Raw genomic sequence first — 25592 nt, 5'->3', positions numbered from 1 at the left:
GTTTAACTTGACGAATTGACTAACTTGAACACAAACAAATTGTGCAAGGGGAGATTTTTTTGACTACTAATGGCATGGATTTCCTTTTAAAAAGACTGGATTTTGTAAACGTGTCCGCCTCTGAAAGTCACAATGAAATGGAAATAGCGAAAGATCTTCCATCCTGTGATGTACAGGTGCATCTCAAAAAATTTGAGTATCATGGAAAAGTTCTTAATTTTTTGTAATTTAATAAAAATAAAAAAAAGCTAACTTTAGATTCATTGCACACAAACTGAAATATTTCAAGTTTTTTTTTGTTTTAATTCTGATGGTTATCACTTACAGCTTAAAAATTAGAATTAGAATATTTTCTCAAAGATAAAAAAAAGATCTCCAAAAGACCTCCAAAGCAGGTTTAATTATGCACTCAGTAGTTGCTTGGGGCTCCTTTTGCATGAAATACTGCTTCAGTGCGGCGTGGCACAGAGGCGATCAGCCTGTGGCACTGCTGAGGCGTTATTGAAGCCCAGGTTGCTTTGATACCGGCCTCCAGCTCTTCTGTATTGTTTGTCAGATGTTACTTATCTTCCTCTTCACAATACCCCATAGATTCTATGTGAGGTTCAGGTCAGGTGAGCTGCAAAATGAAATCAGCATCTCCATAAAGCTTGTCCGCAGGTGGAAGCATAAAGTGCTCCATAATCTTCTGGTAGATGGCTGCATTGACTTGATAAAACACAATGGAGCAACACCAGCAGACATCATGGCACCCAAATCATCACTGACTTTGTAAACTCCACACTAGACTTTTGATCCTGTGTCTCTCCAGTCTTCCTCCAGACTCCAGACCTTGATTTCCAAATGAAATGCTAAATTTACTTTCATCTGAAAAGAGGACCATGAACCACGGAGCAACAGTCCAGTTCTCTTTCTCATTACCCCAGGTGAAATGCTTCTGACATTATTCTCTGGTCCAGGAGTGACTTGGTTCTAGGAATGTGACAGCTGTAGCCCTTTTTCTGAAGCTGTCTGAGTGTTGTGACTCTTGATGCGATGACTCCAGCTTCAGTCCACTCCTTATGATGCTCTCCCAAATTCTTGAATTAGCTTTTCATGTCAATCTTCCCAAGGCTGTGTTCATCCCCGTTGCTTGTGCACCTTTTCCTACCAAACCTTTTCCTTCCAAGCAACTTTCTGTGAATATATTTTGATACAGCACTCTGCAAACAGCCAGCACTTTCAGCAATGACCTTCTGTGGCTTACCTTCCTTGTGGAGGGTGTTGATGATTGTCTACTAGACCATTGCCAATTCAGTAATCTTTCCCATAATTGAGGTTGTATGTTCTAAGCCCAAGAGGTACCCAGTATTTATACTCAAAATTAATCAAACTAATCCAGCTCAAAATCGAATATTCTAGAGGTCTAATGCCTGTAAGTCGTAAACATAATGAAAAAAAAAACCTCTTAAAATATTTCAGTTTGTGTGCAATGAATCTAGAATATGAGAAAGTTTGCTTTATTTCATATTACAAAAATAACTCAAAAATAACTTTATTATGAAAAATAAGGAAAATGAAGGCTGGGGATTTGGTTCTGTGCATTGGTTGTTGGTTGATTTTGAGATCAACACAAGCTTGCATGGGTGGGGTTTAAGGAAATAAAAAAAAAAAAGAAACAAACATATGCACAACTGAAGATCAATAACATGCATTTAAAACATTTTTAATTAGTGCTGACTCAAAGATATGGAAAGATATTAATTAAGGATTTAAAAAAAAAAAAAAATTATCTCAGAAATTTTCTTCTGGCAAAAAAACAAAAAGGCAAAATTGCAAAATATAGAGTCAAAATTTGTGAGAAATAAACTTGTAATTCTGAGAACAAGGGAACTGTAAAAAAAAAAAATAATGTGGCAGAAACAAGTTTTATATCTTTATGCCAGCTAGAAATGAAAATTGTTATTAAATTGCAATATGTAAACTCACAATTGGGGGGGGGGGGTTGCGAGAGATAAATCAGAATTGCAAGTAAAAAGTCTGAATTCTGAGTTTGTAGTCCGAGTTTATATCTTGAAATTCTGACACAATTGTAAGAAAAGAAAAAAAAGGTCAAAATTGGGACTTGCAATTACCCTTTTTTATGTTTTAATCCCATAGTGGAAACAAGCATTCATACGCACTTATTCAAAATGTAAGGAAAATATATTGTTGCATTTTATCTGATTTATCAACAAGCCTGGTGTTCATGTACAGGGGTTCCCGGGATTGTTAGAAAAATCGGAAGATTAGCTACTGCTAATGTGAGTATGTGTTGTGTCCTGCAGGGGGAGCTGCTGAGCCCGTGTCGTTGTAGTGGTTCTGTACGCTGCACTCATGAGCCCTGTCTTATTAAGTGGATTAGTGAGAGAGGATCCTGGAGCTGTGAACTCTGCTACTACAAATACCAGGTCATCGCCATCAGCACCAAGAACCCGCTACAGGTAACTCACTGCCTGGGCTTATGTGGATTTAGTACTAAAGTGCAAAAGTATGGTGCAAAAATATTATTTATTATTTTATTTCATATACTTCATTCTCCTACTCAAAATTCTTAAAAGAGATGGGTCTAATGCCCCTGTCCCACAGATAGGATAGAGTTTAGATAAGGTAGAGTGGGTAGAGCTTAGTCTGACATTATGCATTTTAAGAAAGTCAGAACACTTGAGCTCTGAGGATCATATTACTACTGGTTGGCTCATTTTGAGCCAGACAAGACCGATTCAGTGATTTGTTAACTTGAGACTTGATCAGCTCAGATCGCTGAATAAGTGTTTTGTGAATTAATGCAATCGGAAAAGTGTGTGGACATCTGAACATGACACCCACGTGTATCTGTTGAGCAACGCCATGGGCAATACATTTCAAAACTATGGGCATTCATACGACATCAGTCCGTTCTTCCGCTCTTCTGGCAAGGCTAGATGACAGAACACGGCTGCAAGGAACATTGCACTCATTCAGACGACAGAGCATCAGTGAGGTCACACACTTTGGACATATATTGCATCTTGGGTTACCATGTATGAAATATGAATACGGTAGTCATTCAGCACCATAATATATAACCATATGATCCCTGTGCCCTTGCACCACCACAATTCTGAGAGCAGTAGCACTGTGTTTTTCTTATTCCTTTCATACTGTTAGCTTATATGCTTATCTGGGTTCAAAGCTTCTGCTCTCACTGATTTTACTTTCAGTCTCTTTTGATTTTCTTTTGATCTGACCATCAGATGATAAATAGGCTATTTTATTTGTTTGTTTTTTAGCTATTTTAAAGGTGCACTACAGAACTTTGGCCTCTCTATTGACATTTCTGGTTGAAACATAAAGTTACGAATTACCCACACAGAGTTTGTTTTTTAACATTAGTTATTTTTCGATGGTTGATTTTAGGGGTGTGCAATATGACCAGAATCTTATTTCACGGTATGAGAAATTTTATTTCGCAGTAACAATATCTACTTTCGATATAGCTATTTTTATTTTATTTTTAAATCAAATTAGAAAATTACAAGCACAACAGAACAAATAAATATGAAATAAACTTTTAATGTATTCAGCTACTGTAGTCTAGGTTAATTTAATAGGTAGTAAGAAATATTACAGAAATTGAAGTGTATAAGTAAAACGCTGCATAGTCTTCATTGTATCAGTCAAATAAGTTTAACATGAATAATGACAGATATCAGCAGGTAAATAAGGCTGCTGTCCATTTAAGACCAACTGCATGGATCCATTATACTGAAAACACATCTGGTTTTCATCCAACTGTTTTAAATTTATTTAACATATAACTGACTGTGTTTGCTTGAATACTTCACATGGCAGGCACACATATTTGACCATTCAAGCACAATAAAACATGAAAGAGATTGCATGCTGTATTCAGTGTGTGTCGGCTGTGTGTTCGTCAGCGTGAGCACCGCATTCTTTTTAACTGCATATTGCACTTAATAACTCTACCAAGTCCGTCCCACTCTTTATTTTCTCATTCATGCATGTTTCCTTATCACTCAAATAGTGTATAATGTTTAAGCAGTACTGTGTATCTCTTTATGATAGACACTTTATTTCAGGGTAATGATGTATACTGTCATACCACCCAGCAATAGTTGATTTGCTTATGATTAGATCTCTCATTCTGCATCAAGTTCAGCTACAAGAATGACTACAGGGCATATGTGAAAGAATATGTAGTGTGAGCAAGTAGCCAGACCAATTTGTGTTTATTCATATGATGTAAACCTGAAATGTAAAAACCACGCTAATTGATCAAAATATAAATCATGAAGGCAAGAACACTTTTTTGAAAACTGATCTTTTTAAGTACTTGATCAGTAATGGAATTGCATTCATCTTGACATCAAAGATATTCCATAGTACTAATAATAAAACAGTCAATACTGCTCAAAAGTTTGGGGTTGGTAAGATTTTTTTAAGTGCTAAATAAAAAAGTCCATAATCCTGACATCGCTCCGTCCGCCTGGAAGGTGTGTCCCATGCCGCAACAACTCCACCAGGGAGGAGGGCGGGTGCCCTAGAGGCTGGTGAAGGACTGGGACAAGGAAGGTATCCAAGGCGGATCATGTGGCGCCAGGTGAGACCCAGACCACAGCGATAATAGCGACCCACAGTGGAGCCGACAGAGGAAGGAGTCATGGAGGAGGAAGGGTTGACGACTCCAGAGTGCTACTGTGGTGGAGCAGGTGGCAGAGAAGCCCAAGGCAGAGATGGAGAGCCGTGTGGAGCCAGTGGACTAATGGGCCATTGCAGAGAGAAGGGAGCAGAGTCTGGGTCTCAGAGGCTGGAGGCAGAGACCAGGGATTCTGCAGCCACTGTGAAGATGGAGGATGGCAGAGCTGTTGAGTTGCCAGACAACAGTGGTGGAAGATGCAGGAGAGGGAGGGTTGGCATACATTAGTGAGTCTCCGGGCTTAATCTGGGACTAGGAGCCCTCTAATGGCTGGACTTGGGAACAGGAATTTTCTTTGGGCTAAACTCAGGAATGTTAGGAACAGAGTTCACAGATGGAGGAGGAAGGTATGTGGGGCAGATCGGTAAACAAGTCAGTTTTCCTTTGCTTTGCATTCTGCCAAATCCCTTTTCAGCTCACCCTCAGCCACTGTGCAGGGGGTGGAGCTCTTCTCTGCACTCTAAGTCTGGCCATGTTACAGATTGGGGTAGACACTCTCCAGACACCGGATGATTGTTTCCCTCCAGCTCAGTCCAGTGGTGTCTTGGAGATTGATGGGGCGATGGTAATTGGCCCCGATCCAGAACAGCGAGTTCAGTGTAGGATCGTCAAAGACTGTTAAAACTGCATGCTGGCTGAACTCAACCATATACTACAATAGGGAAAGGTCTTCTTGTTCTTTTGTCAAGGTAAACTTCCAGGCGAGGGGATCTATAGGAAACAACGGAAACAAAAAACACTGGATAAACATGGAAAACAAACAAGGGGCAAAATGCAAACAAAGTTACTGTATTAGGTTGGGTCTTCTGTCACGGTACACTGCTGGAAGGAATGAAGGAGCCATGGATAAACAAAACAGTCATTTATTAAATCCAACACACAGGGTAAATCCACACCTGAAAGGGAAAGGAGACACACGTACACATCTGGTAGACCCGACAAACACAGACTGAACAGCTTACATACACAGGATAAAAAAGGGAATTGGGAGGAACACAGGTGTACAGAATGATTAATGAAACAAAACGTGACCAGGAACAGGAAAACCACATACGGGCAGGAAACACAGGAGAAACTGGTTAACGGGCATGTGGAGAGAGAAAACAACACAAAACAGTCCATAATCCTAACACATTCCTAGATTGGATTACCCCTTGTTTTTGGATTTATTAAAAAATGTTTTTTCTGATCGAAGTCTTCAACGTTCTTTCGGACACAGTGTGTGACACGTTGTTCATGAATGTATTGTGAAATATAATATATTCCTGTTATGAAAAGCTGACTTTTCGGTTGCCTTTATTTCAGTCTCCGGTGTCATTCTAATCACTTTAATCAATCTAAATAATTCTAATATGCTGATTGTTTGCTCAAGACACATTTCTTATTTGTGTCAGTGTTGAAAAAGTTGTGCTGCTTCATATTTTTGTGTAAACAAAGATAAATTGTTTTTCCATAATTCTTTGATGAATATAAAGTTTAAAAATAGCATTTATTTTGAAATAGAAATATTTTGTAGCATTGCCTTTACTGTCACTTTTGATCAACTTAATGCATCCTTGCTGAAGTATTAATAAAACATTTCTTTTTAAATCTTGCTGAACCCAAACCTCTGAACAGTACTGTATCTTTTATATATTATCGTTCTATATTATAATGATTGATAAGTCACTTTTATTATCTTTTGCCTATATTTTGCAGTGATTTGTGTGTTTTTCATGTGTGCTAAAATGTGATACTGGTACTGTTCTATCTATTAGTTCATATTTCTGTGTGTCTCCAGTGGCAGGCCATCTCTTTGACAGTGATAGAGAAAGTACAGATAGCTGCAGCTGTTCTGGGTTCACTGTTCCTGATAGCCAGTATCTCCTGGCTGGTCTGGTCCTCCCTCAGCCCATCGGCCAAGTGGCAACGGCAGGACCTGCTCTTCCAGATCTGTTACGCCATGTATGGCTTCATGGACCTGGTGTGCATCGGTAGGTCATTGGATGCTCAATAACTGCAGCCACCTGGTCATCAAAACCAACACTGTGGTTTTTTTCATGTTTGTTTGTTTACCAGTCTGAGAATGTCAGACAATGTCAGTGGGGATTTATTTATTTATTTATTTTTTTTTTTAAATAATAGTACGTTGTGGCCTGGCAACTGACATATGTTGGAACCAGCTGAAATTGAATAAAATATGTTGAATTAAAAGCCAATTTTCCTCTTAAAACACAAATGTACAAGCAGAACTGAGAGGACTGTATTTTTCAGGCAGCCATGCGTAATTACTGCATTTCATTTAATATCAAGCATTATCTGTGTATCTACTGAATAAAATGCCTAGCATTGGAAATCCTGAAAGACTGAGAAATTGAAACTGATTCCTGCTTAGGTGTGATTCAAAGCCACTTCCAATTCAATTTGGCCAATATACACTGGCTGGCAAAATACGAATATGTACACAAATCCATTAAAAATATATACAATTTTACAACCCTCCAATATTTAATGACAGAATATAAAGCCTAGAAATAACACAAGCAATGCTAACTTGAATCTATTTCTCTATTGAGAAAATAGATTTTTTTACTTCCAGTACCCCACTGTTGCTCTCATATGATACTTTCATGACTTGCTCGCTCTCGTTTGGAATGAACCTTCAAGTGAATTACTTCACAAAGGGCTCTATCATAAGGCTATTGAACTTTACAAGCAATTACCCCTTTAAGGAAATATTTAGTTTGTTTGCCATTTACATGATTTTCCCATGGATTTTAAGATCCTCAGTTGTTCTCATGTGCCCAAAGACTATCAGGAGAATTAGAATGGCAAAGAGCCCATATTTGAAGCAAAAAATCTATTTTCCACAACAATCTTAATTTTGCTGCTAAATTAACATTCCCATTTAAAATCAAGGTTTAGCAATATGTACAGATTTGTGTAGGGTGTTCTAAAAACGCACTTATGATAGTAATAGCCTCTTACTTCAAGTAACGGAGTAGGTTTGGGCTTTTGATTGAAATTCACCCTACTTGCAGTTCATTCATTTCTGAGAAAGATATTACGATTGGGATATGTAATGACTGTATGAAAAGTGAACAGGCCAAATATTCAGGACTTTTTGTGGTATGTAATACATTGTCACAATGGTCCAAAGTATTAAAGGGAAGGATATGCTGAGTTTGATCTCTAGAGGAAAGGCGAGACAACGAGAGAGAGTCTAATCAGGCCAGCTTAAGGAGTGATCTTTTTAATGCTTCACTATGAGATGCTCCCTCGCGATCTGGATACAATTGAGGCAGTAAATAACTCACACACACACATTCTGGGTCCTTTTTTTGTCTCTCTGAGGAAATATGCTCCTAATTAAATGATAAAATTGTGTTTCAATTAAGCAACAGCTGAACTGCTTAGATTTACATTGCTGTAACAAAACCTCTTTCAGGGAAGATGGGGGTTTTGAATGCCGCAGCAAAAACTAGAGCAGCACTTACAAAAAAAAATAATAAAAAAAAAAAACAGTTCACTGACGTTTTTCCTGAAATATTACAGAACAACAAAGATAAAAACAGTGTGGGAGAAAAACAGAAATGTGAGGTTAACTTTGGGTTAGTTCACTCAGAAATAAAAATTCTGTCAGCATTTACTCTCCCTCATGTCATTCCAAACCCATTAGACTGTTTACTCTTTGAAACACAAATGAAGATCTTTTTAATATGCTATATTTTAATATATTTTCATTTTTTTTGTCCATGCATTGAAAGTCTACATATTCAACATTTTCAAAAAGCAATTAAAGATATTGTAAATGTAATCCATAAGAATCAAGCCGTTTAATGAATGTCTTCTGAATAGACATGATCACTGTATGATGAACAGATTTCATTTAAGCTTTTATTCACATACAATCATTGTCAATGTGGATTCTCTTGAACACAGTGCAGAAATGTTCAGCAATTTTTAGTTTTTGACAATGACATGAAAGACATCAGTAACTAGGAAACTATTCACACAGCAGCAGAATACAGCAGACAGTCACATTTACAGTGCTATGGATGTTTCCTTTTACATTTACGCATTTAGCAGACACCTTTATCCAAAGCGACTTACAGTGCATTCAGGCTATACATGTTTTTATTTTTAACAATATGTGTGTTCCTTGGGAATTGAACCTACAACTTTTTGCGCTGCTAACGCGATGCTCTACCACTGAACCACAGGAACTTTTACACAGTTGAGTTATGAACTGACTTTAAATTATCTTTACTCACACCCAAATTTTATATTTTGGTTAAGCTGCACTGGGTTAATGGAATCACACTGAAAAACAAACATACAGTGCTACCGTACAGACAGTCTACAATGCACACACACACACTTGATGTGTATATTTCACATATTCCTGTGGGGTACTGGTAACTTATGAGCCATTCCTGTAGCTGTCTTGCACCCGAGACGTCATCCGTTTTGTGTCTGGGTCACTCCTGAATGCTTCACTCTACACTCAAGGATTCGAAGCCACTGTCTTTGATATACATTCAGGACATTCACACATTTACCTTCACACTTCACACGGTCGAATGTGTGGTCCAAACCAGAGACTGGGCAAAATTGATTGTGTTCACTCTGTATTTTTGGGTCAGAACTGCGGTATGTTTGCAGGGAAAAATTTAATTTCCAAAGTGTCAATACTATGGCTATTGAGTCTGTCTGGTGTGAATGTTAATGTAAAAGTTCCAAACAAAAATTACATACATTTATCTCTTCACTTGCAATGCAGGAGTCCAGCATGTCAGGAAATGGAGTGAGCTATTTGACCAAATGATATGTCATTCAGCGATTCACTTTCAGGATTTAAAATGATTACATTCATATCAGCATTTCATACTTCAATGAGACAAGCCCTCAGAACAGATCTTCAGCAAAGACCTCAGTGACTAGACAATGCCCCAGTGCAGATCCCTATGGCAAGCTATGATTGTGTCATTCCAGGACGTTCATTGTGCTTGAGCCCACTTATAAGCCTGCTGTTTTCTACTGGCTAAACGGCAGCTCTACCTTCATGCTTTCCTACTTTCTGATGAGGATAAAACTTGAACTGAATTAAGCTAGATGATGGCAATATTGTCTTCTGTATAACTGCTTCACAGCTAAAGCACATATTGCAACATTGACACTGGTATTCAGCTGAACTCAATCAACACTAAACTCAACTGAATAAAGAAAGCTGCCTGGTTCAAAAATGTATAGACGATAGAAAATGCAGCCTTTTTTGCTTGCAAATGTGACTGCATCTTAAGTTTGTCTTGAAAACAAAATCGGGTAACACTTTACAACAAAGTTCATTAGTTAACTACGTAAACATGAACTAACAATGAACAATACTTCTACAGCATTTATTAATCTTAGTTATGTTAATGCCAGCACTTACTAATGCATTATTAAAAATCAAAAGTTGCGCTTGTTGACATTAGTTAATGCACTGTGAACTAACATTAACTAACAATGAACAACTGTATTTCCATTAAATAACATTAACAAAGATGAATAAATACTGTTATAAATGTATTGTTCATATACTGTTCATGCTAATTAATGCATTAACAGATCCTTATTGTAAAGGGATACCTAAAATTGTGTATGCACAACTACTGTTTACTCCCAAATGGCAACTGTATTCTGCTGCTGTGTGCTTGTAACCATCTGAATAAATGCACAGGTATTGAACGGAGCGCTTGCACTAAAACTGTAGTTTGATGTACGAGGTTTAGACAACTCACAGAACAGACATGAAGTCAAATGGAAATCACAACATGAGCGTCAACAACAGCAGCCATCCACATACAATATGACAGCTGCAATGCAAAATAGCCTAGTGCCTGCAGTATACATGGGCATCACTGTGCTGTAGAACCTGAAGTGGAATGGCTGTTTCGACTCTTTAGTGGCTCAGAGGGAATAATGAGTGTGTGCTGTAATCGTTACTGCGAGAAAAAAGCTGAACAATAGTGATGTCGGGATTGTTTTAGTGGCTCATCCATTTGGGCGTGCGTGTGCTGTAGATCAATGGCAGAGCTCCTCAAGAGTTTCTCACCATGATGTATGACTCTGTCTCAATAAGCAGCCAGTTTGGGAGGGAGACCGAACAAGAGTCCATTCTGTCCGATTAGGTGGAGAGAATGGAGATAATGCCTAAAGGTGATCGTTTCATTGAAAGCACTATCACTGGGAATATCATTAAGCTTTTATTATTTCCCCTCCCGACAGGAAGGGGGCATCAGGTCCTCTAAGATTATTATAAACAATGTATCACACAGCATTTACATGCATTCATTTAGCCTATGATTTTATCCAATTTATGTGTGCAAATACAGTATTTTGGATAAATGCTGATGAATTAAGGTACCAATGAAACTGTACTATCTTCTCGGTTTAAGAATTTTCACCACGTTTAAAATATATTCCATAGAGTTAGATGTAAAAAATGCAAGGAAAATCTAAAGATTGTGTCTGTGGTTACAAATAAGTAATGCAAAATAACAAATTATACATCTAAAGCTTGCAGTAATGAGTGATGCAGTATAAAGTAAAAAAAAAAAAAAAATCATTAAGTCATAAAAATTTTATTTATTTGATTGAATGCATTGATTCAAGAAAGTGTCATCAGGTTTTTTTTTTGTTTTTGTTTTTTGCTGTTTTATCCAAAGTACTGCATGAATAGGTTTCACTAACAACAGTTAGATCAAGATTACTTCTTGTGACAATTAATATACATATATATACACATTATATATATATATTAATAATAATTAAATAAAATAAAGATTTTAAAGTCGATTCATTATTTTGCAATATATTATTATTTGTCACTATTACCCAAAGATATTCCAATTCTTTTCGAGATTGCTGGTGGGATGAGATGTTGCTCATACAGCCTTCGGTGTAACATTGAAATATGATTGTGACGTGCTGGGCGGAGCCGAGAGCCATGGGAACGGAGCGAGTTTTTATGTTGTTGTTTTATGTAGCAGTCGTCTGTGAGGGGCTGCTGCTTTTACTTTAGTTTCGTGTTTGTTTATTTGATCATTAAAGTTTTATGTTTAAATGTTCGCCAGCTCCCACCGCCTCGTAGCTACAAACATTGTTACAATAATGCAATTTTGCACCTAATTATAGCCATTGGTTTAAAATCATCTGCCATAACATCAATTAATCTGAAAGGTAAGCCCTATGGGGACAACTAATGAAGAAGAATGAGAGCAAGATTGAGTGTGAAGCTAAGAGAATAGAGACAGGTGGCAGAGTAGCTTTTCACAGCCGAGCCCTGTTCCCATCCACTGTGGGACTGGTTGGGAGCCAAAGAAAAATCCCACACCACAGCAGAATAAACTGCTGATAAAAATTCAAGCTTTGCCCTGAGAATTTCCTTCAGCTATCCTCTAAGCTCAAGGAAAATGTGTGTGTGTGTGTTAAATCAATACACATCTCACATTCTCTCCTTGTAATGAGAGGATGTGCAGTCTATCTAGGGAAGAGCGACTGAGAGAAAGAGAGAGTCTGGAAAATCAGGTTTCACCAGCACCAATAGGCATCTTCATGATACTAGAACACTAATAAACTCCTCCACAACCTAATTTCAACTCGTACATATTTGCTGCATATAAATGCCAGCGTGAAAACATTAATTCTGTTCTGTCTATAGAGACTTCAGTTATAACAGTAACCTACAACATCAACTCTAGGATTAGCGCTTTTCCCCACATTTAGCCGAACGAATGTGACTGATGTGATATGAACATTGAAACAAATTCAATGCATTTCCAGCATGTCTACTTTTCTCAGTGCTGGGGCTTTGGCTTTAGGCTCTTGTGGAAAAGTGTATTGAAGATTCTGAGTTGTTATTACCTTCTCACACACTGCTTGTTTTAGTGGTCTGCAGTGTACAGTGATAATGTGTGTTAGTGGTGTGCCTCATTGATTGTGGAGCAGCTAGAGTAAGAGGAGAACCGCAGGGCTCTAGGGAGGGCACTAGCCTTTCACAGCCATCCGAGATCGCTTTCAACTCCACTAGAAACAAGCCTTCGTAATCTAACATTCGCAGAGAGCTGGATTGAAAAAAACGAAAAGCTGTCATCAGGGCTCAGAGAGTGAAAATCGAAAGAGGGGAAAGATAGAAGCAGTCTGGCGCGCGTGTGCGTAAAAAAAGAAGTGTAGAGTTCTTGCAGACATTCAGAGGGGAACCCAGTGTCACATAAAATATTAATGCAGTTCAACATTGTCTTTCTATTTGGACCTCTGAAGAAACAAATACAATGGTGTGAGTTAAACCAAGCTGGAGGTGTAGAAAGAAATCACACTGACAACACCTCAACACTTTTCCGATCTTTATCTAAACCATGTTTCTTCGCTAAGTCCAGAGATGAACTGGTCCCAGGACTGAGCCTTGATTCTCCAGTTCTTCACCGTGCACTGCAAATTTCTGTTATCCATGATGTCACTGAGATTTGAAATGTTGCAATTAAAATACTGAAGAAAAAGGTTTTCTGTAAGTATTCGCTTGTTAAGTCTGACGTCACGTAGCAGCGCTTCCGTGTCCAAACGCTCTATCATTTACCATGAGAAAACAACAAAAGGTGCTAATATAAACTCACAATGTGATAGAATATTAGTGAAAAAGTTATAATCTTAACCTTTAACTCCATACCAAAGTCCCAGATAGCCAGACAATGAAAATATAAATATAAAAAAAATTATTTGTGTTTGGGATGCTGTGAGCAGGGAGACTGTAGTGTATACCGTAAGTTTGAAAGCGTTTAGCTTAAATGATTAATATGAATAAACAGTGCTCATAAACGGCTGCTGAGGTCGTATTCTCAAGTGAAGTGAGTTGAGGCTTGGACCCGGAAACAGCGCTTCTTACGTCATCACTTAACAACCAAATAGGGAACATTTCATTGTAGTCTCAAGACACACACTGTTTACTAGCAGAATAGCAGAATTACACTGGATTTAAGAGGTTATGTATACAGAAAAGTGGTGCACTATTTGATGTAGTAGTCATTTTAAATAATCATGTACTTAAATGTTAATTCAGTTGGCTTGTCAAATGTCATGATGACCAATGCAATTTTGAGAACCAAATTAACTGTGAGGGGGAAATGTAATTGAGTATAAGTATGAGTATTCAAAACACTTGAATACTTTCAAAACTCTGAAATAGAAGAGAGTAGAACTCATGTGTATTAGTGTGAGTGTAACTAGCTACTAGATATTACACGGCTCTTTGAAATACATGATTTTGACCTCCCATTCAATAGAGTGAGATATCTAGTTATCCAGTCATCTGAAACCAGTCCTACTTTCAAGTCTCTCTTATCACACCATAGAGTCTTACGTTTTGAAGAAACAGAACTCAACTGCCGCCATCTTGCGTATCCGGGTAACTGTACACAAGTAAACTGTAGTAAACTTTAAAAATAAATAAATAAATAAAAATAAAAACTTAAATATTAATATTACTGTAATATTTTTGCAGTTACTATCTTGCTAGCATGATTGTTTCTTAGCAGATTTAAGCATATAGTTTACTAACCAAGGCTGCATTTGTTTGATCAAAAATACAGTTATTATGAAACCTTATCACAATTTAAATGGGAGTGTCCTATAAAAATATAATTTATTCCTGTGATGCAAAGCAGCTGTTACACACATGATTTTTCAGAAATTATTTTAATATGCTGATTTGCTGCTCAAAAATAAATGAATAAATCCTATAATTATCAATGTTGAAAACAGTGCTACTACATATTTTTATGGGAAAATGGTTGAATAGAAAGTTCAACGAACAGCAATTATTCTAAATGTTTTCCGGTCACTTACGATCAAAAGAATGCACCCTTGCTAAATAAAAAAAAATTAAAAATAAAAATTATTAATTTCCTTAAAGCTGCAGTCGGTAACTTTTGACGCTCTAGCGGTTAATAAACAGAACTACTTGCGTCTTGCGGAAGAACATTGTAGCCGGATCTACTTCTCTCTGTTTATGTCTATGAAGAATCACAAAGGTACTGGGTTACTCCGCCGCGGTATCCCCGAAGCAATCTAAAATAGTCAGAATATAAACACTTATTATAGGTGCACCCTAGTGATTCAGGACAGCCTAAAAACACGGTTTGGAAAATGGACTCATGGTGTACTCGATTATTATATATATTTTGTCAATTTTGAACACAAAAAAAAGTTACGGACCGCAGCTCTGATTGGTTGTTTCTTACCGGGAGTAGCGTATTTCTGCAAATGGCAATAGGACCACTGGGAGGAGCCAGAGGAGCTTGATTTTTTTCACAGATTATCTGTCTCATATTCTACTGTCAGGACATAATGACAGGTTTAATAAATATGTAAAAAAAAAAAAAAAAAAATTTTACAAAAGTTACCTACTGCAGCTTTAAAGAATCAGCAAACTGGACCACTTCCTAGGCGGACATATTTGTTTATGACAGTGCCTGACTGTACATTATCCCTCACTTAGCAATTCCATCTTTCCTTCTCTTTCAGCTTTAATTGTCCACGAAGGTCCCTCCGTATTTCGCATCTTTAACCGCTGGCAGGCTGTTAATCAGCAGTGGAAAGTCTTAAACTATGACAAGGTGAAAGACAATGAGGAACATCAGAAGACCGGTGCCACGTTCCGGACCCTCTCTCTGCCGCTGACACAACGAATGGAGCCGACCGGCATGGAAGGTGAAGCCTCCACCTCCACGTCCTCCCTCATGGCTGCAGCTGCAGCAGCCGCGGTGGCCACCGCAACCCCCAGCACAAACTCTGTCCCGCTGGCAGCAGGTGCCATGACAGAGCCGCAGGACTCATCTGAGCCCAGCAATGGGCAGCCCTCACTGCCAGACCACCACTGTTCTTATAACATCCTTCATCTCCTCAGCCACCACCTGAGGGCCCAGGAGCCACGGGGACAGACCAGCAGCAGCAACCGCGAACTGGTCATGAGAGTCACCACAGTGTGAGGCCTTTGATGAAGTCCAGTTTAAGGTTCAATCTCTGCATGCAACGTATTTAAAAGAAAGGATTCACTGAGGAGAATTAAACTGTTACCTGGAGACCCAGTACAGTGCTGTCCGACTTTAAGGCGTTTTTTTTTACAGTATTGAATAAATCAAGGAAACAGTTTCTCTCACAGTGACTACAGGAAAGATTATGGCCATAAAGCTTCCTATGTGAGCAACTGAGAAAGGTCAAAGGTCAGTGGGGTGGAGTCTCGGAGTGTATTGTCAGCTCAAGGGCACAGTCAGAGCTGTGACCGTTCTGAAGCACAACCTTTACAATGCAATCCAGTTTCTACACTGACAGCCACTGCTGAACTAAAACAGCTCAGAGTGAAGAACAAACATGTTTGTATGTAAAACACAAACATTTTACGATTACTACGTTGTATTTTCAGATAAAATCCTATTATTAATGTCACTTGCAGCATTGAGCAAGTCTAAATCTGTCCTTAACAAACCAAATGGGGTACTGAAGGATCAAACTGTTGTGTTTACACTCGCAGGCAGAACATTTTTTATCGAAATCAATCCTCTTTGTCTTCTCTCAGTCTTGTACGACAAATAACAGGAAACTACGTTACAATGGACACAACTTGCAGCAATCACTCATTTTCGAAACTACAAAGAAGTGGCCCAGTTTGAGGCAAATTCTTGGTCAACTGACTTATTTTGTTTACATTTGTTAAATTTGTGTCAGAAAAAAGGTTGCTACATAAAAAAAAATAAATAAATAAATAAAAAAAAAAGACTAATCAAACTGGTTTAACTGTTGTATGTGTCTGTTTCTCTTCTGGAAATAGCTACTGCCACATAGCATTCAATCAAATCCATTAATTTCAGTTATGCATTTAATGCGTTTCCTTTCCAAGCAATCGAGAGCACTTGAAATGTTTACATCAATCCCATTTTTATTATAACACTTAATTTTTTTCTCAAAACAAATACAGACAGAAAGTGGACCTACTGTAAGTGGCTCGGTGCTAAAAAAACAGGAAACCGCACCAGTGCCTCCTCCGAGCCTGACCACAGTCTGTTAGTCTGCGAGTAATCATATCTGCCTTCTCCTTCGGTTAATGCTCCGTTCCTTGGAATTTCTCCATTTTAGAAAGAGAGGAAAAGACTGAACAATTAAAGCTCAAGCGAATGAACCGTTTGAACAGTGCACCTCCAGGATAAACTCATCACAAATGGAGTTTAATGCATTTGATGACAGAAATGAGGTACAGGTTCTATGAAAACACTTCAATAGATCAGTGTGGGAGCGGTGATTTGAAGATGAAGAGTGAATAGGTCCATTATGTTTGAATAATCACGGAACAGAATAATCATTGCATAATATAAACTAATAATTAAAACTGAGTTGCAGCAATGCAAAGCATTCACAGCACTTCCTCTAAACAATGCTAAATGTACACAGAGAGCAGAGAGAGAGAGAGAGGTAGGGAGTGTCAACAGCTTACACTAGCTGCATATAAAGATGCTTTCTCACTGCTGCTGATGTGTGGTTAATTCCATGTCAAACAATAAAACCAAGGCACAAGCGACCATAAGTGTTTTGACATTTCCTTCACTAGAATCCAGCTACATTCCAGACAGATGGAAAACATTATAGTCATAATGAAAGAGGAGAAAATCCATGAGGTGGAAAACAAAAGCAAATGGAGGAATGGTCCATCTGCTCTCCTAGTGTCTTCGTTTGCTCCTCCACAGCGACTGATGATCTCCAGAACCTGCAGGTGATCTGCTACTCCAGCTCCACCAGGAGATCTCCCTCTCCGACTGTATCTCCAGCTTTACAGTGCACACTCTTCACCTGAACAACAACACACATTCTGTTAGGAGAGATCTGAAACAGCTGTGTGTGTTGAAGTCAGTCAGAGATGTCAAAGCAAACACTGGACACAGGAATCTTCAGAGAAACAATGGAGAAAATATTTAACAAGAAACAAATGCGTCCGTATTAAGAAAGATAGAAAACACTGCTTCGTTAAAATCACACAAGAAATATCTTTGCAACCGCTTGTTGACATTGTTTCTATATTTCTATATATCTTCCTACGCAAATGCATACAGATGATTTTTTAATCAGGGCAACGCTGCAGGCACCAGAATCATTTTAAATTTCTTTCTTTTCTATAATTTATCATTAGAATTTAATCATTTTAATACTTTTAGGATATAACCGATGTTAATGCTTTAGTGATTCTAAACTTTGCTATGAATTAAACTAAAAGACAAAATACACACACATGCTGCATGAAGCTGCATTATTTTAGTATCACGGAGATACTATTATAGTTTATATTTTAAAATTGTTAGATTCTATATTTTAAATTTTCAATTCAGATTTAGTAATTGCTGTTACTTTTATGTATATTTATATATCTTTTTTTTTTTTTTTTTCAGTCCTTTTAGTACATCAAATACATCAATCAAACTAAGTCCAAATGAAAAATGTCAACTACCGGTAGCTTAAAAAAAAAAAAAAAAAAAAGAAGAAGAAAAAAATATACATGTAAAAATGTTTTACATAATATTATTTTTATGGTTTTAGTTTAAGTTAAATATTACAACCCTGATATGAAGTACAAGAAAATATCCCGCCATCAATCAAAGGAACCATAAACACCTTAACTATAATCTGTTTTAGCCGTCTTACAAGGAGGGAGAGTATTTGTACAGTAGCTAAGTGGTCTGGTCAGAATAGTGTGGATAGTGGTCAGTGTCTATAATCACTTGCTCGCTCTCTCTCTCTCTCGCTTTCTGTAATGTAGCTATGTGGAAGAGTGTGTTCTTTATGTCATATCGATTTATGATGCACAGAGTAGTGAGGAGGATTATGTATCAATTTATGTATGTGTGTGTGTGTGTGTGAGCTCACCTTGGCAGTTTTTGCTGCGGTCATGCTGTTCTGCATCTTCATGGCTTCAATCACACAAATCTCCTGTCCCTCTGCAACCTTCAGAACGCCAAAGAACAATAAACCACAGCTATCCCGCAATCAGGACTTTAGAATAACTTCTTGAACCACGTAACTCAGAATATTTCACAGACTTCTGCAGGTCTAGAACATAAAACCTCAGCACAAAGAGCAGGGGAATATTGTAATATCATTTCATAAAGGCTTGTGCATTAGAAGAGTCATAACGGTTAACAAACGCACAAAGCTCACTGTAACGTGAGAGCAAAATCAATAAAAGAGACCTCTGTTTATTTCTATCTAATTCTCCATTAGGGAAATGGATTATGGAAATAAGCGAGCACTGAGGAATTACTGGTTCCCTCCATCCACGAGGATTCATTTCTGTCTCATCTATACAGAAGTGCCGAAATCAGGTGATGTGAACGTCACTGCTCTGTGTGTGTGTGTGTGTGTGTGGTGACTAATCAGTGTGAGAGCTCTTCATGTGATGTTCTCTTGTGTGTGTGTGTGTGTGTGTGATGCTGCTGAGTGAATGAGATGTTTTACTGGAAGGACTCAGATGTATTAGCCAGAGCCAGTCGGTCTGTGCATTATATAGAAGTCATTAACAAACTGAGTCAGGACACATTCAATACAAGTTGACAGCAACACCCACACAGACACACGGACATTTTGGTCAAAATTAGCCAGAAGTAACAATTTGAAGTTAAAAAATGTCTTGAGTTTGTCACTTATAAACATACAACTTTTCACTTCACTGGGTGTTTATTTTGTATCTCATTCTGACGGCACCCATTCACTGCAGAGGATCCACTGGTGAGCAAGTGATATGCTAAATTTCTCCAGATTTGTTCCCATGAACAAACACACTAAACCTTGGGTGGTCTGAGGGTGTGAGCGTTTTCAGCAAATTTATATTTCTGGGGGAACTGCTCTTTGAAATAATCATATCAATTATTCAATTTTAAAAATGCTCAGGCAGATTTCACTGGAAACTCCAAACTCTTGCTATTCATCCCTATGCGTTCATGTTTTTAGTGTGCCATCTAGTGCTTCATACTCCAGTCCAGTGGGTGGCGGAAATGTTCCAATTTACACCAATGTAAACAGGGCATTTTTACTGTTAAACTGCTTCAATATCAGGCTGCTTTATTTTTCCTGTTTTTGTTTTTTGTTTTAAGCAAATTGATCTGAGAACTAGGAAAATGATACACAAGCCAAATGTACTTTTTTGCTGCATGAAAGTGATGGAGAGTAAATGATGAAGGCATTTACATTTCTTGGTGAACTATCACTATGAACTAACAAGATAAAGTGTACTTTATCTATATTTAAATAAGTATACTATATTTATTGCCAGTATCAATCCATTCTCTCTCATGTTGTTTCTAAGTGACTGGCATTTGACTACGATCTCACTGTTGTGAAATATTTAGGGGTCAGCTTCCTTAAAGGGGGGGGGGGGGTGAAATGCTATTTCATGCATACTGAGTTTTTTACACTGTTAAAGAGTTGGATTCCCATGCTAAACATGGACAAAGTTTCAAAAATTAAGTTGTACGTTTGAAGGAGTATTTCTGTTCCAAAAAAACCTCTTCCGGTTTGTCACAAGTTTCGGAAAGTTTTTTTCGAGTATGGCTCTGTGTGACGTTAGATGGAGCGGAATTTCCTTATATGGGTCCTAAGGGCACATCTCCCGGAAGAGCGCGAGCTCCCGTATAGCACAGCACTGAGAGCACAACAGACTTCACTGATCAGAGCGAAAGCGTCGCGAAATGTCAAAAAAGAAGAGTGTTTTTGGTTGCCAGGGCAAGACAACCCTGCACAGATTACCTAAAGAGAAACAGCATTAAGGGACCAGTGGATGGAGTTTATTTTTACAGAGCATCAACGGAGTTGTGCAAGTGTTTGTGTTTGTTCTCCTGCATTTCGAAGATGCTTGTTTTACAAACAAGGCCCAGTTTGACGCCGGATTTGCATATCGTTTATTTCTTAAGGATAATGCAGTCCTAACGAAAAAGGGTCACGATCGTGTGTTGGAACCACATGCGGTGAGTAAAACGGCTTCAAATATCTCTGTGTTGTTAACTTAGCTATCGGCGCGTAAGCACATCAAGTAAACAACATGCGATGTTGTCATCAAACTGAACTTTCCACATGTACAGCTTAAAAAAAAAAAAAAAAAAAAAAAAAAGACGACAAAGTGGAACTTAGTCATTTTCCAAAACCGCTAAGCAAATATACAGTTTCAGTACATACCACATAGAGACGCTGTTGTTGCTGCTGCTGCTCTTGTTAAATTTCAGCCTCTGGATCTGATTCTGGATCATAAATATACGCTGAATCTGACTGTTAGCCATGGTTTGTTTTGGATGATGGTTTTTCCTTCATGGTAATGTCACAGCTTCCAAACGCTCTCAACTCAAAAGCCTACTGGCGCTAGTGATTCTTTAGCTCCGCCCACATGTCACGCCTACAGACGCTCGTGTTTTTCAGGGAAAAATCGGTACAGACTATCTTTCTCTTATGAATATAATAAAACTAAAGACTTTTTGGAGTTATGAAGGATGCAGTACTACTCTATAGGTACTCAAGATTAACAGGATATTGAGTGAAAACGAGCATTTCACCCCCCCTTTAAAAGCAACAATTATTTCACCCTTTGAACAATCTAAATTAAATGTGAATCCATTTGTTAAACACGGAAATGGGGAGAAATAGAGTTCTACTGATTGTGTGGTGTATTTGCACTGTTTCCAGTAAGTGGCTTACATTATCTCCTGGTTTAACGGACACGGCCACCACAGATCCTGGCATTGGAGAGCGGAGGATACTACTGGTGTCTTCTGGAATCTTCTCTGGCATGTGTTTACTGAGGGATGATGCCAGTTTACTCAGCACACGCAGCTTAAACTGAGCACATGAAACAGAGAAACGGTTACACAGGGACCTCAAATTAAATACACAATACTTTGACGATACAAATAAACAAATTAATCAATCAGACACTCCAAATTAACATCAAACCCACACACAAACACATTTCCCCCAATTCTTCTTTTAGATTTAATTTTTTTTTTTAACAATATAAAGTCTAGAGCACATCTTATTCAGACTAAACAAAAGCCCTGAATGCTTCTTTAAATAATATCACAGAAGATTGTACACCCAAGACAATTATGGATAATTACTTGCTTGCAGAATGTACCCATGCATATTTCATTTTCTTGCCTTAATTGCCTTTGACAACATTTTTTAAATCTGATAAGTTTTGGTAAACCCACAGGAGTAATTCATCTTCTGAACTGTAGCATCTGAGTGATTTATAAACATGACTTTGTTTCCAGACACACTCATCTGTTTGGAAGTGCTGATTTTCACAGGTTCTTGTCATTTTTCTGTGTGGTATGTAAAAGACAAAGTGTGTTGGTTTACTTGGTTATAATAACCCTATTAGGCCCTGATGTCAGATGCTTTAAATGCATCTTTTCTTTGGCGGCCGTTCAAAATGAGTTGTGTATTCTGAATGTGGTCATGCAAGAAACACACACTAGAGGTTTGAAAGAGGTCTCCTCTGTTCACCAATGCTGAATTTATATGATCGAATTAGAGGACAAACAGTAATTTTGTGAAATATTATAATGTAAAAACTTTTATCTATATTAATATATTGTAAAATGTAATTTATTGCTTTGATGCAAAGCTGATTTTTTTTAGCATCATTACTCTAGTCATCAGTGTCACATGATCATTCTAATACACTGATTTGCTGCTCAAGAAACATTTCTTTTCATTGCCTATTTTTAAACTGAATAATAATTTGAAAGTATAATGTTTTTTATTTTGTCTATTTAAGATTTTTTTTTTTTTGTCTCTACGGGCATACTTGATCCATTTGATGTGACTTTGCTGAATAAAAGTATTTAATTTATTTAAAAATAATACTAATAATTAAAGCTTACTGACCCCAAACTTCTGAATGGTTTGGCCAGTATTTAATTATATTATAGCAGATGTTTCACTATTTCCCAGTACTTTTCTTTTTTTTGAGGCTATATGTTTTCTCATTTTTATCTCACAGCTCACAACAAATGGCTAAGAAATGGTTCGAGAGAGTAAAGGCTCATGGTTTTCTCCATAGCTTCCCATCTTCACCTTTAGGTGGCAGCACAAATCTGTATCCGATCACATGCTGGGCAGGGCTGGGCAGCTAGCGCTTTATTTAGCTTTGTGTGTATCAGACAGATGAAAGGCTCTGTCAGTGCCCAGTCTAATTCAATTAACAGACGAGTGAAGGCTGGCCCTCTGCACTGCTCAGTGAATGAAAAGCAGTTTTGTCAATTTAATGATTACCAACGCAACACACACAAACTCTCTTCTCTCCCTCTCACAGCAGCAGCAGTATGCCAAGAGCATCCACCCCCTGCTCTCCAAACAGACACTAATGGAGAGCCATTAGCTCATAACAGCCTGCAGAGCAAATGAAGAGCTTATTAATACAGTCACAAAAAGAACAGGGCACTGACATGGAGTTCAATGTTCTGCCAGTCTATCCTCAACAAAAGTGCCATATACTTTCATTTTCCTAGCTTTTTATGGGTGTGTTCATACTTGGCAGGTTTGGTTGGATTCAAATGGGCAGTAGTGCGACTGCTCTGTTAATGTGGTTCAGTTGAATAAGTGTGAACGCTGCCATCTGAACCTTGGTTTGCACCAAACAAGCTGACCAAGACCCACTTTTTCCACTTCCAAACAAACTGTTGCAGTTCGACAGAAATATGAATGCAACGTGGAGCAAAGACTAAAAACATTATCTTATCGTATAAACTATGACAAGTGATATGAGCTCTTCATGTTTATGCCCATGGCCAGTTAGGGACAGTTTTAGGTATTTTTAGGTTCTGTGTTAAAACCGACAGCGTGAATGCTAAGTAAACCAGGAATACATGGATCGATTTATTTTTTTTGGTGACAAGTGTAAACAAACCCTTCACATTTCCCACCCTCAGTCGTACTTCCTGACCAGCGTGTCATTGTGAAGCGCCCCTGGTATACTATTGATGATGTCATTTCTGAGCTATATTTAGCAGAAAGGAAAAGGTGGCTCACTCATTAATCACTGGGTAGCTCTCTGAAGGGAATATGTCTGCTTTCCAGGAATTCAACCAAGGAAGCCTTACATCATGTGTGTTAAACTCAGGTCACACACGGTAAGGAAGGCTGATGATGCGGTGACGGGGTCAAATCACTAAATCTCTGAGCAACAAAGTGAAGCCACAAACTGAAATATTTAGTGGTTGCCAGCAAGTGCTTAGAAGCACCACAACACACCTGGGTATATGAACTATGAAAATGAATAATGTAGAAAAAAAAAGTCTGAAATTACCACAATTAATTTTCCTCGATTTATCATTACAAATTATTACATTATGGTTTGGGGTCAGTTAGAGTTTTTAAATATTGTGATTCTCTATGCTCCCGTTGACTTCATTTATTTGATCAAAAATACAATAAAAACAGGAATATTGTCTTGAGTGACACATGAAAAACATTTTTTATAACCAATATTGTAACCAGTTTTGCTGTTTCATATTTTTGTGGAAACCATTACATTTTTGTTTTGTTTTGTTTTTTTGGGTGATGAAATATATATATATTTTTAAACATCTTTACTGCCACTTTTGATCAATTTAATGCCTTTTTGTTGTCTAAATCTAAAGTTTTTTTTTTTATGTCCCCAAACATATGGCATATTACCAGTATAACAATTTGAGTAAAAAAGGTGAATTAAAAATTTTGAAATGTGAATTTTAAACTGCAGAAACTTTGGATATGGCAGATCTGTACTCTGTTATGACAAAGCCCAATTTACAGCATTCATTACTTCAGTAACACTGTTACATAATCCTTAAGAAATCATTCTAACGTGCTGAATTGGTACTCGAGGAACATTCTTATCTGATTAATATCGTTCTGCTGCATAATGATGTGTGAAGACTGCAGAAAAGTCGCTAAAGCACTGAGAGCACTATAGTCCCTGTACACTTGTGAGCCAAATTTTAATATTTTAAAAATGACCAAAAAGCAGCATTTCTATACAAACAGATCAGTCAATATTCTATTGCTATTTTGAGAAACTAAGGCTATTCCAAGTACAACCTGAAACATTGAAGAGAAGACTTAGGCCTCTGAGTTTCAAAGAAGATACCACATCTGCTACTGACAGATAATATAGATGGACTGGAATAATTAAGGTCAGAAGAATCGCAGTTTGAGGTGTTCCTCTGCAAGGCTCGCAACGTCTGCTACACACCTATGGGAAGTGCTGCAGAAACCATGATATGAGACTGCACCTGAATATTTTAATAAATCGATTGTCAGAATACACAAGGTCTGCACAGCTGTCACACAGAGGCTTTCTACACACATTGAAGAAATGTAAAGTGAACTGTCACAAAATCATGCTCCAATCCAGAGCAAGGGGTTGTGGGTGGAATTAGCCCGTAAAGCATGAGAATACGCACACGTCAAAAATCTGCCAGAAACATTACACGATCCTGGCACCACTGACATCATTTTCAATGCACCTTGATTTGGGACACATTTATCGTAATCTTGCATGCCATTTAAGATGGACAATATCAAAATTTGGGATGTAGCCTATAAGGTCAATATCAGGTTATGATTATTTATAATAATGATACGGTTTCTGGTACTCACTAATGAATTTTTACTCATGAAGTAGGTAAGGGAAGGTGGTTTAGGCTTGAGGTGCTCTACTAATGGTCTCACAGCATTTCTGAGTCCCATTCCTGAGAAGAAACATCTAAATTACTTTTTCTGACAGGAGGAAACTCTGAAAACGGTTAAACAAGCGCTGACGACCTCAGCCCCACTGTCCCGTTAACAC

At 37.8% G+C, this 25592-nt stretch overlaps 2 protein-coding genes across 2 annotated transcripts in view; one reads left to right on the top strand and one right to left on the bottom strand.

The window, feature by feature from the left end:
• The window catches only part of LOC128015612 (E3 ubiquitin-protein ligase MARCHF4), a 44626-nt gene extending 28117 nt beyond the window's left edge, over positions 1-16509 (top strand). The window contains exons 2-4 of the mRNA XM_052599600.1: positions 2307-2462; positions 6498-6690; positions 15257-16509. Of these exons, the coding sequence (XP_052455560.1) occupies positions 2307-2462; positions 6498-6690; positions 15257-15720 (813 nt within the window). The 3' untranslated portion in view covers positions 15721-16509. The remainder of the gene's footprint in view (positions 1-2306; positions 2463-6497; positions 6691-15256) is intronic.
• A 138-nt stretch (positions 16510-16647) lies between these two features.
• Positions 16648-25592, bottom strand: part of LOC128015574 (propionyl-CoA carboxylase alpha chain, mitochondrial) — a 58954-nt gene continuing 50009 nt past the window's right edge. The window contains exons 21-23 of the mRNA XM_052599506.1: positions 21455-21595; positions 18641-18718; positions 16648-17572 (exon numbers count right to left, since the gene is read on the bottom strand). Coding sequence (XP_052455466.1) covers positions 17504-17572; positions 18641-18718; positions 21455-21595 — 288 coding nt within the window. The 3' untranslated portion in view covers positions 16648-17503. The remainder of the gene's footprint in view (positions 17573-18640; positions 18719-21454; positions 21596-25592) is intronic.

The sequence above is a fragment of the Carassius gibelio genome, chromosome A1 (assembly GCF_023724105.1).
Source record: "Carassius gibelio isolate Cgi1373 ecotype wild population from Czech Republic chromosome A1, carGib1.2-hapl.c, whole genome shotgun sequence".
In the NCBI taxonomy this organism is placed as follows: domain Eukaryota; kingdom Metazoa; phylum Chordata; class Actinopteri; order Cypriniformes; family Cyprinidae; genus Carassius; species Carassius gibelio.
This window is presented reverse-complemented; position numbering and strand designations above follow the sequence as displayed.